At 36.6% G+C, this 14,757-nt stretch overlaps 1 protein-coding gene across 1 annotated transcript in view; it reads left to right on the forward strand.

Annotated features, from left to right (window-relative positions):
- Positions 1-14,757, forward strand: part of SNAP23 (synaptosome associated protein 23) — a 47,701-nt gene that overhangs the window by 14,960 nt on the left and 17,984 nt on the right. Inside the window, exons 2-5 of the mRNA XM_043981682.1 lie at positions 8,979-9,082; positions 11,413-11,454; positions 12,036-12,084; positions 12,976-13,093. Of these exons, the coding sequence (XP_043837617.1) occupies positions 9,026-9,082; positions 11,413-11,454; positions 12,036-12,084; positions 12,976-13,093 (266 nt within the window). The 5' untranslated portion in view covers positions 8,979-9,025. The remainder of the gene's footprint in view (positions 1-8,978; positions 9,083-11,412; positions 11,455-12,035; positions 12,085-12,975; positions 13,094-14,757) is intronic.

The following is a 14,757-nucleotide window of genomic DNA, read 5'->3' on the forward strand; positions in this document are numbered from 1 at the left end:
AAAGACAGCACCCCTTCCCCCACATCCACTTCCTACTTCATATCCCCCTCCCAGAAATGGGAGGCTCCTCAAGTTGATTGGCTGGTAGCCTTGATAGACAGTACCCATGAGCAAATGTCACTTCTTGATGCTAAGGACCTTGACCACATGGCTTGCCCTCAGAGGCCTTCTCCTCATGGCGGAGCTTTGCTACAGTAAGTCTCCAGCAGGTGGCGTCATTCCAATTGTTACAAGAGTTAGACAGTCTGTTAAGAATTCTAGAGGTCACATCACAAAGAACAATGAGGTAAACATCAGAAAAAATTGTGCTAAATAGAAATGGCTAGGGCATTTTGTGAGTGGTCCTTTAACTCAAGAACACTTAGGTAATAAAACATTTTTTAAGGCCAAAAAGGCCTAGTCTCTCCCAGTGATAGCCTGAATAACTGTCATCTGATAATCAGTGTGGCTAACTTGGCAAGCAAGTATCATCACCTGATTGGTTACAAGGTGATGAATTTTTCAGCCATATCAACACCCCAAGACTATCTACCCAGTTGTGACAGGTTGAAGATATATATCTTATGAAGAGGGTATTCGTATTGAAAAAATCACAATCCCTAATGTACTAAAGGAATGGCATTGCACAGAGTAGGTGCTTAGACTTTCTGTTCAACAAATATTTATTAACTATCCTTGTATTTTTAGTGACCGTACTACCTTCTGGATTTTCTAGAACAGTCCTGATTCCAGTAAGATAAACTGTACTTCTAACAAGCATGTAAGCATATTAAAAACCTCCTTTTTTTTTAGCAAACTGGAAAATATTAAGAAACAAAAGTCATACCTTTATTGTTAAGAAACCATATTGTCTCTTAATATTTTCCTCTAAAACCCATTCCAGACTCTGCTACCACCATCATTCCTTCTGCCCAGCTGTATTATATCAGCTCCTTCCAGAGGTCAAGAAGACTGCTTTCACTTCCTGTTTCAAAGCAGCCTTCCCCAGTTGGACCTCCTCCCTCTGGTCAGATTGTCATTTCCATTTCCTAGCCCTTTTGTAGAATTGACATGATTGATACATCCTGAATTCAGTGAACATATAAAACTCCCATTTTTTTCCTATTCTTCTTAAACAATTGTTCTTAGAATAATTGTCTTTTAGAATCCTAAGGGTAGAGTTAGGGATTGGACCTGTGATTTCATTGGCTTAAGGTTCTCTTAGGTGAGGAGATACCTTCTGCTCATGCAGCTTGGTACCTTTTCTGCAACTGCTCGTCATAGAGTTGCCCAGATCATTGAGAGGTTGGGACTTGCTCAGGATTATGCAGTCAGTATGTGTCAGAGGTGGGACTTGAACTCAGAGCTTCTTGTCTTTAAGGCAGGCTCTCTATCCATTATGCCAAGCTAGTAATATAAAAAATATCCAAATATTCATTAATAACAGGCATTGATAACCAAATCTACCTTAAGCTGTTGGATAAGCAGATATGTAGGTAGATTGAAAAAAAATGTTTATCTCAGTTCACATATTATGCTTACACAGTCTTAACACATCTATGATAATGTTCCCTAATTAAATGTGTGGGGTATAATTTGAATTTGATTTAGAGGGTCGTATTAAATTAAGTTAAAAATTAGTTACTAGGTTACTGAATAGAAGCAGCATAAAAACAGCTAATAGATTTTGGAGGGACTTATTCCTAAGAATTTGCTAAAGTTAACTGACTAGTGTTCAAAAGAATACAAGCAAAATGTCTTCTAGTGCCGGGGCAGGGGGTTCATAGGTAGATTTCAGTGTGTCTCTGAACTTGGATAGAGGAAAAAAACTCAAAAATTTTTTTCAGTATAATTGATTTACTTGGTAATTCTATATATTTTATTTTATTCATTTAAAAACATTTTTCTGAGAAGGGGTCCATAGGCTTGACCAAATTGCCAAAGTAGTCTACATTATAAATGAGGTTAATACTTCTATCCTTTTTTTTTAAAGTTCTAATTAAATTATTTTTCAATCAGCAAAAGTCTTTTTCCTCTTTCCTCTCCCACCCCATTGAGAACAAAAGAAAAACAAAACCCTTGTTCCAAACACGTCTAATTAAGCAAAGCAAATTTCTACATTGGCTATGTCCAAAAGGAAAACGTGCGCACGTGTGTGTGTACACATATATAGCTATTTTCTCTCTATATATATATACATATATGTGTGCATACACTCATACACATATTTGTGTCTCATTCTGTACTCTGAGGCTTTCATCTATCAGGATGTGGATAGCATGTTTCATCATTAGTCCTCTGGAATGGTAGTTAATCATTATAATCAGTTATATTTCTTTTAAAGTTATTTGTCTTTACAACATTATTGTTATTGCATACGTTTTTTCCTGGTTCTATTCACTTCTCTCTACATCAGCTCATACAAGTTTTCCCAGGTTTCTCTGAACCTATTCCCTTCATTATTTCTTATAGCACAATAGTATTCATCACATTTATATATGATAACTTGTTCATCCATTCCCCATTTGATGGGTACCCCTTCTGATTCCAATTCTTTCCAAGCTCAAAAAGAGCTATAAATATTTCTTTTTATCCTTAGAGCTTTAGAATCAATTCCTCCTTTAATCTACTCTTCAATTCCCCCTTCTTCCTTTTCCTTCCTAATTCCTTGTTGAATGAAATGTAATACCTCTATACTAATGGCTAAATTTTTAGAATTTGTAAGTAAGCTTATCATCTTGGTTTATAGACATTTTTCTTTTTTTCTGAAGAGTTTTTATAGGTCGTCTAACTTAGTGAGACCTTTGACATTCCACCAGGAGGAGGAAGCTGATTTCCTGTTCTGTTTCCCCTTAACAACAGCTATATTTGATCTCAGGAAAACCTCCTTTCATTGCTTAGAAGTTTTCTTTTTGCTGATGGTTGTACCCTAAATTGCGATATCTTTTCTTTAGTATACTAGGAGAAAAAATATGATATCTAGACTTATACTTCCAAGTGATTGTTGGTGACAATAAAGAAAAGACTCCCTTAATCAGGGACAAATTAAGTTCTTAGGATATCCTTAGTAATTTTGCATAACTAGAAGAAGATAATCTCATTTAACAAAAATAGAAATTAAAATATTTTGAAAGGAATACCTTTTTATTCACATAAGATAAACATTAAGATATAAAATGAGGTAAGTAAATGCAAACATTCTAGTCCAAAATAAGGTTGTAAAAACGTATTACAAAACTTTATAGCAGTGGTCTCCAAAATGTTCAAATAAGTACTTAATAAAATATTTTTGGTCCCATGTCCTAAATAGAAGTATATTTGTAATTTGCATATGCGTTATGCTATAGTACTACATACTATATGTGTACATATGTATATATTACTTATAAACAAAAATGAAAATTAAAAGACAAAATAAAAATGAAATAAACAATATTTTAAAATCTTATTTTAATAGTACAAAAAACTTTCTTGTTAGCCCTAAAATAATTTTTTAGCAAAGTAATTGAATATGCTCTATTATTTTTGGAATTTTGACTTTAATACTTTCTAATACAGCAATTTGAAAGTCTTAATCTAAGTTAATTTTTTTCTGATACTTGGTTTTAGTGGTTGTCATAGTTGAAAAAGACACCTCACAAAGATAAAGAGACCCCAATAGGGGAAGTGCTCTAAACCAAAACTTCTTAAATTGTGGGTCAAGACCCTATACAGGGTCAAAAAACTGAATGGGGGGGGGTGTTGTGAAAAATTTGGCAACAGTAAAAGGTTATGTATACCTATTTGATGTGCCTCTGCCCCTGGGGTGAAAAAGAGTTGTGAATGGAAAAGGTTTAAGAAGCCCTGCTCTAAACACAAGATCAGTGCCATTTTATAGCCTTATTTGAAGATGACAAGGAATAAGGTATACCCAGAAGACACCTCATATCCAAGTCCCAGTATCTGAGTGCCTGAAAGCCTCAGGGTGCCAAATGGACTGGAATAGAGGTGTTAAACATGTGGCCTACAACACTTTGGATTGAGGCCTGAACCAGACCAAAATGTAATTGGGAAATATTTAACAACATAAATAAATTAATTGAAAATAACTATATTAACATGTATGGTCTTCTGCATCAATTCATGGCCTGCAGGGATTCTCTTGTATAGTGCAGTGGCTCTTGTTTCTATTTGAATTTGACACCATTGTTCTAGAAGGCTTGTGCTTCTGGGGAATGAGACTGAGAATCTTCTGGATATGTGCCATCCTCCACTAATGTGAGGCTGCAGAGTTGGCATAAGAGAAGATTTCAGTCTGGCCTGGGGGACCTGATTGCCAGTAATTTACTGACAAAGACACTGACCATGTTAAAGGAAACTACTGCCCTTCTAGTTGGAGGTCTCGGTATACACACTGACATCTCAAATGCTTTGACTTCCAAAAAATTTTTTCTTTAAAAGAAAGAAAAGAAAAGAAAAGTGAAAAGTCAAATGCTTTGACTTCCAACTGGCTTTTTCCCTCATTCCTCATTCTATTTGGTTTCTGCAGCTTTTGGTACTGTCAGCTACACCCTCCTCTGGTAAACTCCCTTCATGCCTTCTTTTTTTTTTCATTTTTGCAAATGCCTTCTTTGATAACATTGTTCTCCTTTGATTTTCTGTATGTGTCTGCTTTAAAAAATTTTTTTCCACACTCTTGCTACGTGGATATACAAATTGCAAAGCTCTTAACCTAAGCTCTGTTTCTCTGCACTCTTTTGATGATCTCAGCAGACCTCATACCATATCTGCCAAATTTTTATGTCTCTTACTAATCTCTCTCAACTCCAGCCTTGTAACATCATCAGCCTGCTGGCCAAAGCCACCTGGAGTGCCCCACTGACATCTCTGATTCAACCTGCCTAAATCCAGCCAGTCCTCCAACTTATTTGTCTCTGCTGAAGGCCCCACACTCCTTCTGGTCCTTCAGGTTTATGGCTCTCCTCACCTCTTCCCTTAATATGTAGTTAGTTGCCTAGACTTGTGTTTTTTGCTGCCACAGGATTTCTCAAATTGATCTTCTTTGTACTTACATAATCACTACTTTAGTTTAGATCCTTCTTACTACTGTTTCACAAGCCTCCTAATTTTCCTGCTTCCATTTTCACACTTTTGAGGTGAGAAATTGAAGCATATAAGGAGGCATCCAGGGAACCTACCTCATCATTTCTTACCCATTTCCATTCCTGCACTTTGTGATCTCCAGGAACTCATTCTGCAAGCTGAAATCAACTCTGAAACTCTCACCTCCTCATCATTTCTTACCCTGGCTGCAGGACTTCATCATTCCCCTACTTGCCCCCTCTGCTTTGTAGTCTGTTTTTAATGTGTTGCGTTCTCCCTTTAGATTGTGAACCACTTGAGGGCAAGGACTGTCTTATTCCTTTCTTTGTCTCCCCAGGGTTTAGAATAGTGTGTGACACATAGTAGGCACTTAATAACTGTTTATTGACTCTGTGACTCTGCATCCAGTCCGTCCAGCTGTGCTGAGGACAGTTGCCAAAATGATTTTCTTAAGATGTGGCAGGTCATGTTGTCTGTCCTCTCTTCCCCAGGATAAAGCCTGTCACTTAAAGCTTTCGATAGTTTTGAGCCCTTCCAACTTTTCCAAATTAATTCCTGTAACATCCTCTTTTTTTTTTTTTTTACATATAAGGTATTTTATTTTTTCCGTTACATGTAAAGATAGTTCTCAACTTTTGTTTATACAAGCTTTACAATTTCAGATTTTTCTCCCTCCCTCCCCTCCCTCCCCCCTCCCCTAGACAGCAGGCAATCTGATATAGGTTATATCTATATATCTATATACATATACATATATATATATATATACATAATAACATTAATCCTATTTCTGCATTAATCCTGTTATAAGAGAAAAAATCAGAGCAGTAATGCAAAACCTCAAAATAGAAAAAAAAAAAAAACCAACAGCACCCAAAACAAAAGAAATAGTATGGTTCAATCAGCATCTATACTCCACAGTTCTTTTTTTTTTTTTCTTGGATTTGGAGATCCTCTTCCATCACAAGTTCCCTGGAACTCTTCTGTGCCATTGCATTGGTGAGAAGAATATAGTCCATCACAGTAGGTCAACACTCAATGTTGATGATACTGTGTACAATGTGTAACATCCTCTTTATGTAATCCATATTTCATCCAGTCTGGCCTAATAGCTGTTCCCTGAACTTGAAATTTCATTTTCTGCCTCTGTTCCTTTGCTCTTGACATGTCCTCCTTCACCATTGCCCTTAAGATCTTCATCTTTCTTCTAGGTTCAGCCAAGGTTCCCCTTCCTCTTTGAAGTATTTTCTGATTCTCCCTCCCCTTTCTCCCATTGTTGATGTGCTTGTCATCCCTATGTTTTTTATATTTATTTATTTGTGAATGTGTTTTGTTTTCCCAGTAGAATATAAAGTCCTTAAGAGTAGTTTTTTTTTCTTCTTAGAATCCCCAGGTAGTTAATAAATGCTTGGATTAACTAATATTAGATTGTTCTGTTATGAATTCTGAATTCTCTTTACAGTTATGATTCAGGTATAAAAATAGTGCTTCCCTATTTCTTCCCTGCTTCTCTTTTCCTTCTACTCCTCAGCATGTTATCATAAAAGTTAAGAATCTCTTAGAAAACCCCATAAAAACCTGTTGTTGGCATAGAATGAAATGTGGTTCTAAACCAAACCCTAACAAAGATCTTTTATCCTGAAAGCTTCCTTCATAAACACTTAATAGAACGTATGCTTTTCTACAGTTTCTACTGCCTGTTATGATTAATGATAAATTAATGAATAGATGCTAATAGGGGCAGTTCTACTTTTTGCATAGTTCTATAAGCTGTTAGATTTAGTATTGCTGTGGTCCCAAAAATCCATTTTCAATTCTTAAATACTGTGTTATTTTTTTTTCACCATCATCATTTATTTTAATGGCATTTAAATTTTTCCCAAGTACTATGTAATTTTTAAAATAGTATTTTATTTTTTCTAATCACATGTAAAGAAAAATTTTAGCATTTAGAAATTTTGAGTTTGAAATTTTCTCTCCCTCATTTCCCCTCTCCCTAAGACAATTTAGTATAGGTTATACATGTGCAATCATGTAAAACATATTTCTATATTAATCATGTTGAGAAAGAAGGAATAGATCGAAAGAAAAAAAAAACGTGGAAAAAACCCCAAAGAAAGTGAAAATAGTATGCTTCAATATGCATTCAGACTCTGTTAGTTCTTTCTGTGGATATGAATAGCAATTTTCCTCATTGAGACCTTTGGAACTGTCTTGGACCTTTGTATTGATGGGAATACTACGTCATTCATAGTTGATTATCATATAGTGCTGCTGTTACTGTGTACAATGTTCTTACTACTGGTTGTGCTCACTTCACTTTTCATCAGTTCCTGTAAGTCAGACACTGTCTTACTAACCAGCTCATTAGCTCTTTCACATTTTGAAGTATGAAATTATTCACCCATGTCAGGAAATAAGGCTTTGGGCACAGACAGCTTCAGTCGGTAAATAAGTACCGATTCTGTGAAACGCTTTTTCAGTTTAACTTCCTCTTTACCCCTTAGGTCAAAACTGGTGATGCTATTCCTCATAGCCCTTCTGGTCACTGAGGAAATAAAAACCAAGGTCCTCCCCAGGAATCTGCTCATAAGTTTTCCCTGCACTAAAACATGACCCCTTTTCTCAGGTATACAGCCCTTGAGATCAAACTTCCTCATACTTTCTGAACTTTCATCTCTTGCATTCCTTGTTCTTGTGGTTTTAAAAATGCTATGATTCTAGGGGCAGCTAGGTGGCACAGTGGATAGAGCACTGGCCCTGGATTCAAAAGGACCTGAGTTCAAATGTGGCCTTGCCAACTCTGACTCTGTGATCTGTGAACCTATGATCTGTCATTTATAGTATTAACCTCTGTGTAATTTTGTTCTCATTTAATTTTAATTTTATTTTTTCTCAAAGGTAAACAGAATTTTTTAACATTCTTTTTTGAGTTCCTCATTTTTTCCCTCTCTTCCTCCTCCTTGAGAGGATAAGCAGTTTGATATAGATGATACATGTACAGTCATGCAAAACAGCTGTGCGATTTTATAAGTTATTTGGCCAGGACAGAGTAATGAGTATGTGGCAGAGGTGGGATTTAAACAGACCTTCCTTTCTCTGAGCTTAGTGCTTCAGAGCAGGCTGCAGATTCTGCACAGCAATGTTTGGATTTGGAATACTAAAATCCTTTCTTACCTTGCTCCTCAATTTACAAAACTTTCTTTGTGTTTTTTTTTCATCTGGAGACTTTATTACAAACATGATGTCGTATTTTTTAAAAAATCAAATTGGGGGGCAGCTAGGTGGCGCAGTGGATAGAGCACCGGCCCTGGAGTCAGGAGTACCTGAGTTCAAATCCGGCCTCAGACACTTAACACTTACTAGCTGTGTGACCCTGGGCAAGTCACTTAACCCCAATTGCCTCACTAAAAAAAAAAAAATCAAATTGATAGTAGAGAACTTTTTTCCTTTTTAAAAAAAAATTAAAATTTTTTTCCAATTACATATAGAAACAATTTTTGACCTTCATTTTAAAAAATTTTCAGTTCCAAATTCTCTCCCTCCTTCCCTCTCCCTGAGAAGGCAAGCAACTTGATATACATTATACATATTAGTCATGTTGTAAAAGAAAACAGACGAAAGAAACCTTCAAGAAAAACAAAGTTAAAAAAAGATATGCTTAGATCTGCATTCAGACTACATCACTTCTTTCTCTGGAGGTGGAGAGCATTTTTCATCATGAGTCCTTCAGGATTATCTTCAATCATTGTATTGCTTCGAATAGCTAAGTCCTTCACAGTTGATCATCCTACAATATTGCTGCTACTGTGTACAATATTATTCTGGTTCTGCTCCACTTTGCATCAGTTCATGTAAATCTTAGTGATCTTCTAAGATGAGAATAAAGCTCCTGAAACCTTTTTCTTTTTAAACAGAATATCTCAGTTCCTGTTTCTTTGTGTACCAAGAATTTTGATCCATCATGGATAATATGTCAACAGAAGAAATTCAATTAAGGGCTCAGCAGGTGACTGATGAGGTAAACATTTTTACTGAAAGTCTTAAATCATTCCACATCTTTTCTATTTGTATGTTGTATTTCTGTTCTCGGATCTGAGGTAAGGAAGGATCAACTTAGCCATTTTGGCCAGGCTGGTCCCTTAGTAAATGTTTGTTGATTGATTAAACTAAAAAAATGCATTTGATATTGATATACTAATGATGCTATTATTGTCTTGTTAGCACTTTCCCTCAAAAAAGAATTTTAAAAGTTAAAAGTAGGGGCAGCTAGGTGGCGAAGTGGATAGAGCACAGGCCCTGGAGTCAGGAGTACCTGAGTTCAAATCCAGCCTCAGACACTTACTAGCTGTGTGACTCTGGGCAAGTCACTTAACCCCAATTGCCTCACTAAAAAAAAAAAGAAAAAAAAAGAAAAGAAAAGTTAAAAGTAAATTCTAACACTCCAGCCTAAACAGAGGTACTTGAGATAATAGGGAATCACCTAAAGTTTGAGTAGGGAACTGATGGTCAACCCTGTGTTTTAATAAGATCACTTTGGCAGCTTTGTGGATGGATTGGAGATAATTGAGATAGGAAGTCCATTTAGGAGGCCATTGTAATAGTTCAGGTTGTTGTTGTTCATCCTTTGTTCTCAAAGAGGACCATGACCTTGGGAGGTGATATCATGACTTACAGTGAATTGGATTTAAGTGAAGGAGGTCTGTGCAAAGTCACCAACCTCACTCACTCCTCCAGAGTGAGCCATCTGGGTCCATTTACAAGATATTTAATGGGACTACTGGAGATGGCCCCAGATGCATAAGGCAGTGGGGATTAAGTGACTTGCCCAGGGTCATATAGTTAGTGTCTGAAATTATATTTGAACTCAGGTCCTTCCAACTTTAGGGCCAATGCTCCATCCACTGCACCATTTTGCTGCTTCAATATTTCAGGTCAGAGGTATAATAAGGACCTGAACTACATTGATGGCTAGCTATATAGAGAGATGAGGACTATACCTTTTTTTGTTTTGTTTTGTTTTTTTAGTGAGGCAATTGGGGTTAAGTGACTTGTCCAGGGTCACACAGCCAGTAAGTGTTAAGTGTCTGAGGCCGGATTTGAACTCAGGTACTCCTGACTCCAGGGCCGGTGCTCTATCCACTGCGCCACCCAGCTGCCCCCTGGACTATACCTTTTTAATCTTTACGTCCCTAGCACCTACTATTGTGCCTGGTACATAGTATGTGCTTAATAAATTCTTGTTGATTTATTGATTGAAGATTTTGAAAATAGATTTGAAGATATATTGATTATAGAGTACCCTAGGGCTCTGTGGTTGGCCTTGTGCTATTTAGTATTCTTATCAGTGACTTGGATAAAGACAGAGATGGTATGCTCATCAAAATTGTAAATGACAGAATTGGAACGGATAGCTAATATGCTGTATGACAGACTAGTGCAATGGACTGAATCTAATGAGATGAAATTCAGTAGGGATAAATGTAAAGTGTTGAGTTTCAGTCAAAACAACCTATGAAGTATAAGATGGTGGAGGCATGGATAGATAGCAGTTCTGAAAAAGAAAGAGTTTTAGTGGGCTTCAAGCTCAACAGGGTGGTATGTGAGCTAAAAAGCCAATTTAGTTTTGGGTTGCATTAAGAGGGGCATAGCCTCAAGGAACAGGGAGGTGATAATTCATTTGTCAAACCTCATCCAGAGTATGGTGGTTGCTTTTGGGCACCAAGTAGAAGAGGGCTTTCAGAATGGTGAAAGACCTTGAGTTTATAATACCTCAGGATTAGTTGAAAGAAATGGGAAGGTTAAGCATGGAGAAAAGAAGACTTGATAGCTATGTTCAAGTATTTGAAAGGCTGTCATGTGGCAAAGGGGTCAGTCTTGTTCTTTTTGGTTCCAGAGGGCAGAGTCAAAAGCAGTGGGGGGGAACTTGGCAAAGAAGCCTCAATGTCAGGAAGAACTTCCTAACAATCATTACTATCCAGAGATGGACTGGGTTGAGAGATATTGAAGTCTTCACCCAAAGGTTGGATGACCACTTACAGGGTATGTTATAGTGGGTATTCTTATAGGGTCTGAGTTGAATCACATGGCTGTAGAGGTTCTCAAATTCTGTGATTCAGGGACTGGACCCCCAGTATCTCTTGGAGCACTGGTGAAAATCAACTTGCAAATTTAATGACCAGTTTGGTTGTTTTTACATTGTTTAAGGAATAGTTGGCAATGATTTTGCAGAAAATAGAGAATAACATTCTGAACATGGTAAACATAGATTTTTATTTTCAAATTCTGCTTATTTTTTGTTGCACACTAAATGTTAGATTAAAACTTTGTTTTTATTTATTTATTTTTTAGTCCCTGGAAAGCACAAGGAGAATCCTGGGTTTAGCCATTGAGGTAAGAGAATGTTACTAGAATTGTCCTCTTGGATATCCTGGGGGGTACAACATGATGCTGCTGTTCTCCCTGCAAAGCTGTTATGTGTATGCTTCAAACTTGTGACCTGTTTAGTATTTAGATCAGTAATGCCCAATAATATATTTATTGCTCAGATAATGTTATTTTTGACATGAAGTCAATTCTATCTAGTCAAGTACGGGAATTGAGCAAGGGGGGGATTGTGTTAAATTAGTATTCTGAGTGAGTTTAGGGACAAGAAAACAATACTTTTTTTGTTTGAAAACAAGGCATTGATATCATCAAGCTATGTAATGTCAACACTTGATTTTTCCTCTTCCATTAGTATAACATGGCAGGCACAATCAATTTAATAAAAGTTTGTGACTCACTTTCCACTTCAAATAGTGACTGTGTTATACAGTACACATCTAGAATCCTGGCTTAATCTGTCTAGAATCTTATTTTCTCCAGTCTTGATGTTTTCTCTATATTTCCTAGGGGCTGTTTGTTTTACCTTTGTGGATATTAGTTTCTCTGTTTTAGCTATACTGTAGACTTTTTTTTTTAACTTCTTTCAGTCCCAGGATGCAGGAATCAAAACCATCACTATGCTGGATGAACAAGGGGGTGAGTTTGGAGTCATTGGAAGAAGTTCTGAATTTCACTTTGCACATGACCTATACTGATTTGTAGCATTCACAGGGCTTTTCATGGGGGTTTCCAAAATGTGTCCTTTAAGAATTCCCTTACCCAAATGGGTGGTACATTTTCTCCACCTCAAAACCCTTTCACATTTTGTATTATACAGTGTTTGAATTTTTCACTGAAGATATTAAGAAGCTATTGTAGGGGGCAGCTAGGTGGCACAGTGGATAGAGTACCGGTCTTGGAGTCAGGAGGACCTGAGTTCAAATCCGACCTCAGACACTTAACACTTACTAGCTGTGTGACCCTGGGCAAGTCACTTAACCCCAATTGCCTCACCAAAAAAACCCCACACAGTTACTATATACCCAGAAAATGAGGCTATAGGGCTTAAATCTGGTTAGTGACCTAAACAAGTTTGGGGGACATCCAAATTGGAATATTCCTTGGAGCTCAGCGTCATATGGGTTCTGGTTCTCAAGGGCCCTTGTTTATTCTGAGGTTTGAACCTACTGAGCTAGAAATAATTTTATGCTGGGTATCTGGTTCCAAAGCAGATCTCAGCCCATATGGTTCCCAAACAGAACTATATCCCTAAGCCCTTCCTGGGGTCAGTTCATTCTCATATTGGGGGCTAGGTGCTTTAAAGTTTGGGGCATCTCAGACTGACCTCATGTCAGACAGTATTTATTATTTACTCTTTCACTGCCATTATAGACATTTACTAGATTGAATCAATGCATTATGAAATTTGGGACTGCATCATATTACCCTGCCTCATACAGCAGTATTTTCTGGTTGAGGAGCTTCCTAGAACTTTTGTGATAGCTGGTAACTTCCCACAAAATGTAACCTTCAAACAACTCTTCTTAGAAAAACTGAACCGCATAGAAGAAGGCATGGACCAAATAAACAAAGACATGAGAGAGGCAGAGAAGACCTTAACAGAGCTCAACAAGTGTTGTGGCCTTTGTGTTTGCCCTTGGAATAGGTGAGTTGATCAGTCAGAGCCTGAAAACTCATTGTTTCCCTAGAGGATATTGTGAGAGGTGGGGGTGGATTTTGTTTTGTTCTTCTTTGGTGGCAGTGATTGTTTTAAATTGTTAGACAAACTTTATAGAAAGATTGCCCTTTCCCACCTTCTTTTCTGGTGAAATGCGTGTATGGTTTTAGGACAAAATTCGAGACTTCGTTGCACACTGTATAAATGTATATTGTTGAACTATTCTAAAAAATAAGTAATCATTTCATATTCAATTTGGTATGTTTCCTGAAAACTACAATTTTAATCCATCCTGTTTTAAAATTAGTATTTTTTAAAATATAGAAGTAGGTGGAAAATATGTCTCTGGCAGTTAAAAAGTGGAATGGAGTTAATATTTTCTTTTACTAGCAATATTATTTTAGTAGTAATTTGCAAGCAATCTTTTACTAGCAAGAATTTAACAGGTTCTGTAGAGTACTACACTGGAGGGAGTACCTGCCTATTTAATATTTATTCTTCACAGTACAGGTGGGGAATATGAAGAGTCAACATGATATATTGGGAACAGTAATAGATTTACTTCAGAAGATTTGGGTTAAAATTCTGATTTTGCCACTTATTATCTGTGTGAACTTAGGCAAGTCACTTGGGCTTCAGTTTCCTGCTATGTAAAATGAAGGAATAGGACTGGATGATTTCTAAGGTTCCTTCTAGCTTTAATTCAAAGATCTGGCCTTCAAAGAACTCAGAATATTGTCGAGAAACAAGAACAACTCACAAGGAACGGTAGTAAACGCTACTAGAACTATATATCAGATGCTAAATGGTGTGCTTTATCTAGATTGTAAGTGCTAGATAAAGGATAAAGAGGAAGAATAAAGGACATCTTCACTAGAGAGTTAGGACTGAAGCTGAGGCAGCAGATGAAGGATGAATTGGAATGGAGAAAGACTGTAGGTGGATTCCCATTAGACTCTACACTGATGTAGAGGCCAAAGATGCTTATAATGTTTGAAGTGAGTTTTTTCATAAGTGGCTTGTCACTGAAAACTATAAGATAAATATTTGAAGGCTGTACCTTCAAGACCATCTCAGTAACACCTAGTATAACACCTAGTATGAAATAGCATTTGACAAACATCCATTAAATGCTTTGTAAAAAATGATAAATGACACTGTTCTTATTAATTCACATTCTTTTTACCCTTTTTGATACCAATCTCTTATTAATAGCAGCAAATATTTAAATATTCAGAATAATTGCAAGCTAATTTTAAGCAATCAGTTTTACCATTTCCTTCATGAAGAGGAGTTAATCAATCAAGAAACACATTGGCAGTTTTTGTATTCTAATGTCATAAGAAGCCGTCTTGAGGTCGAAAGATACTGTTCATAGTGCTGAAGGTTTTCATTTTCTAAAGTGCTTCATAAATATTACAACTTTCACCTAGTTGTTGTTTCAACTGTTTTATTTGTGGTTTATAGCTTTTCTGTCAAAAGCTTTAAAGTTTGGGGCTCCCCAAAATAATTGGTGTGGAAAAGCCATGTCTTTTTTGTCAGGCTTTCAGGTAAATAAGTTCATGTGTTCTGGGATTGAAACTTTTACCCCAAGTTGTTCAAAAGCTGAGTTTAATGTTTTTTAAAAGGACTGGGAAGTTAAAATTGTTTTG

This window comes from Dromiciops gliroides, chromosome 2 (genome assembly GCF_019393635.1).
Source record: "Dromiciops gliroides isolate mDroGli1 chromosome 2, mDroGli1.pri, whole genome shotgun sequence".
NCBI classification, from domain to species: domain Eukaryota; kingdom Metazoa; phylum Chordata; class Mammalia; order Microbiotheria; family Microbiotheriidae; genus Dromiciops; species Dromiciops gliroides.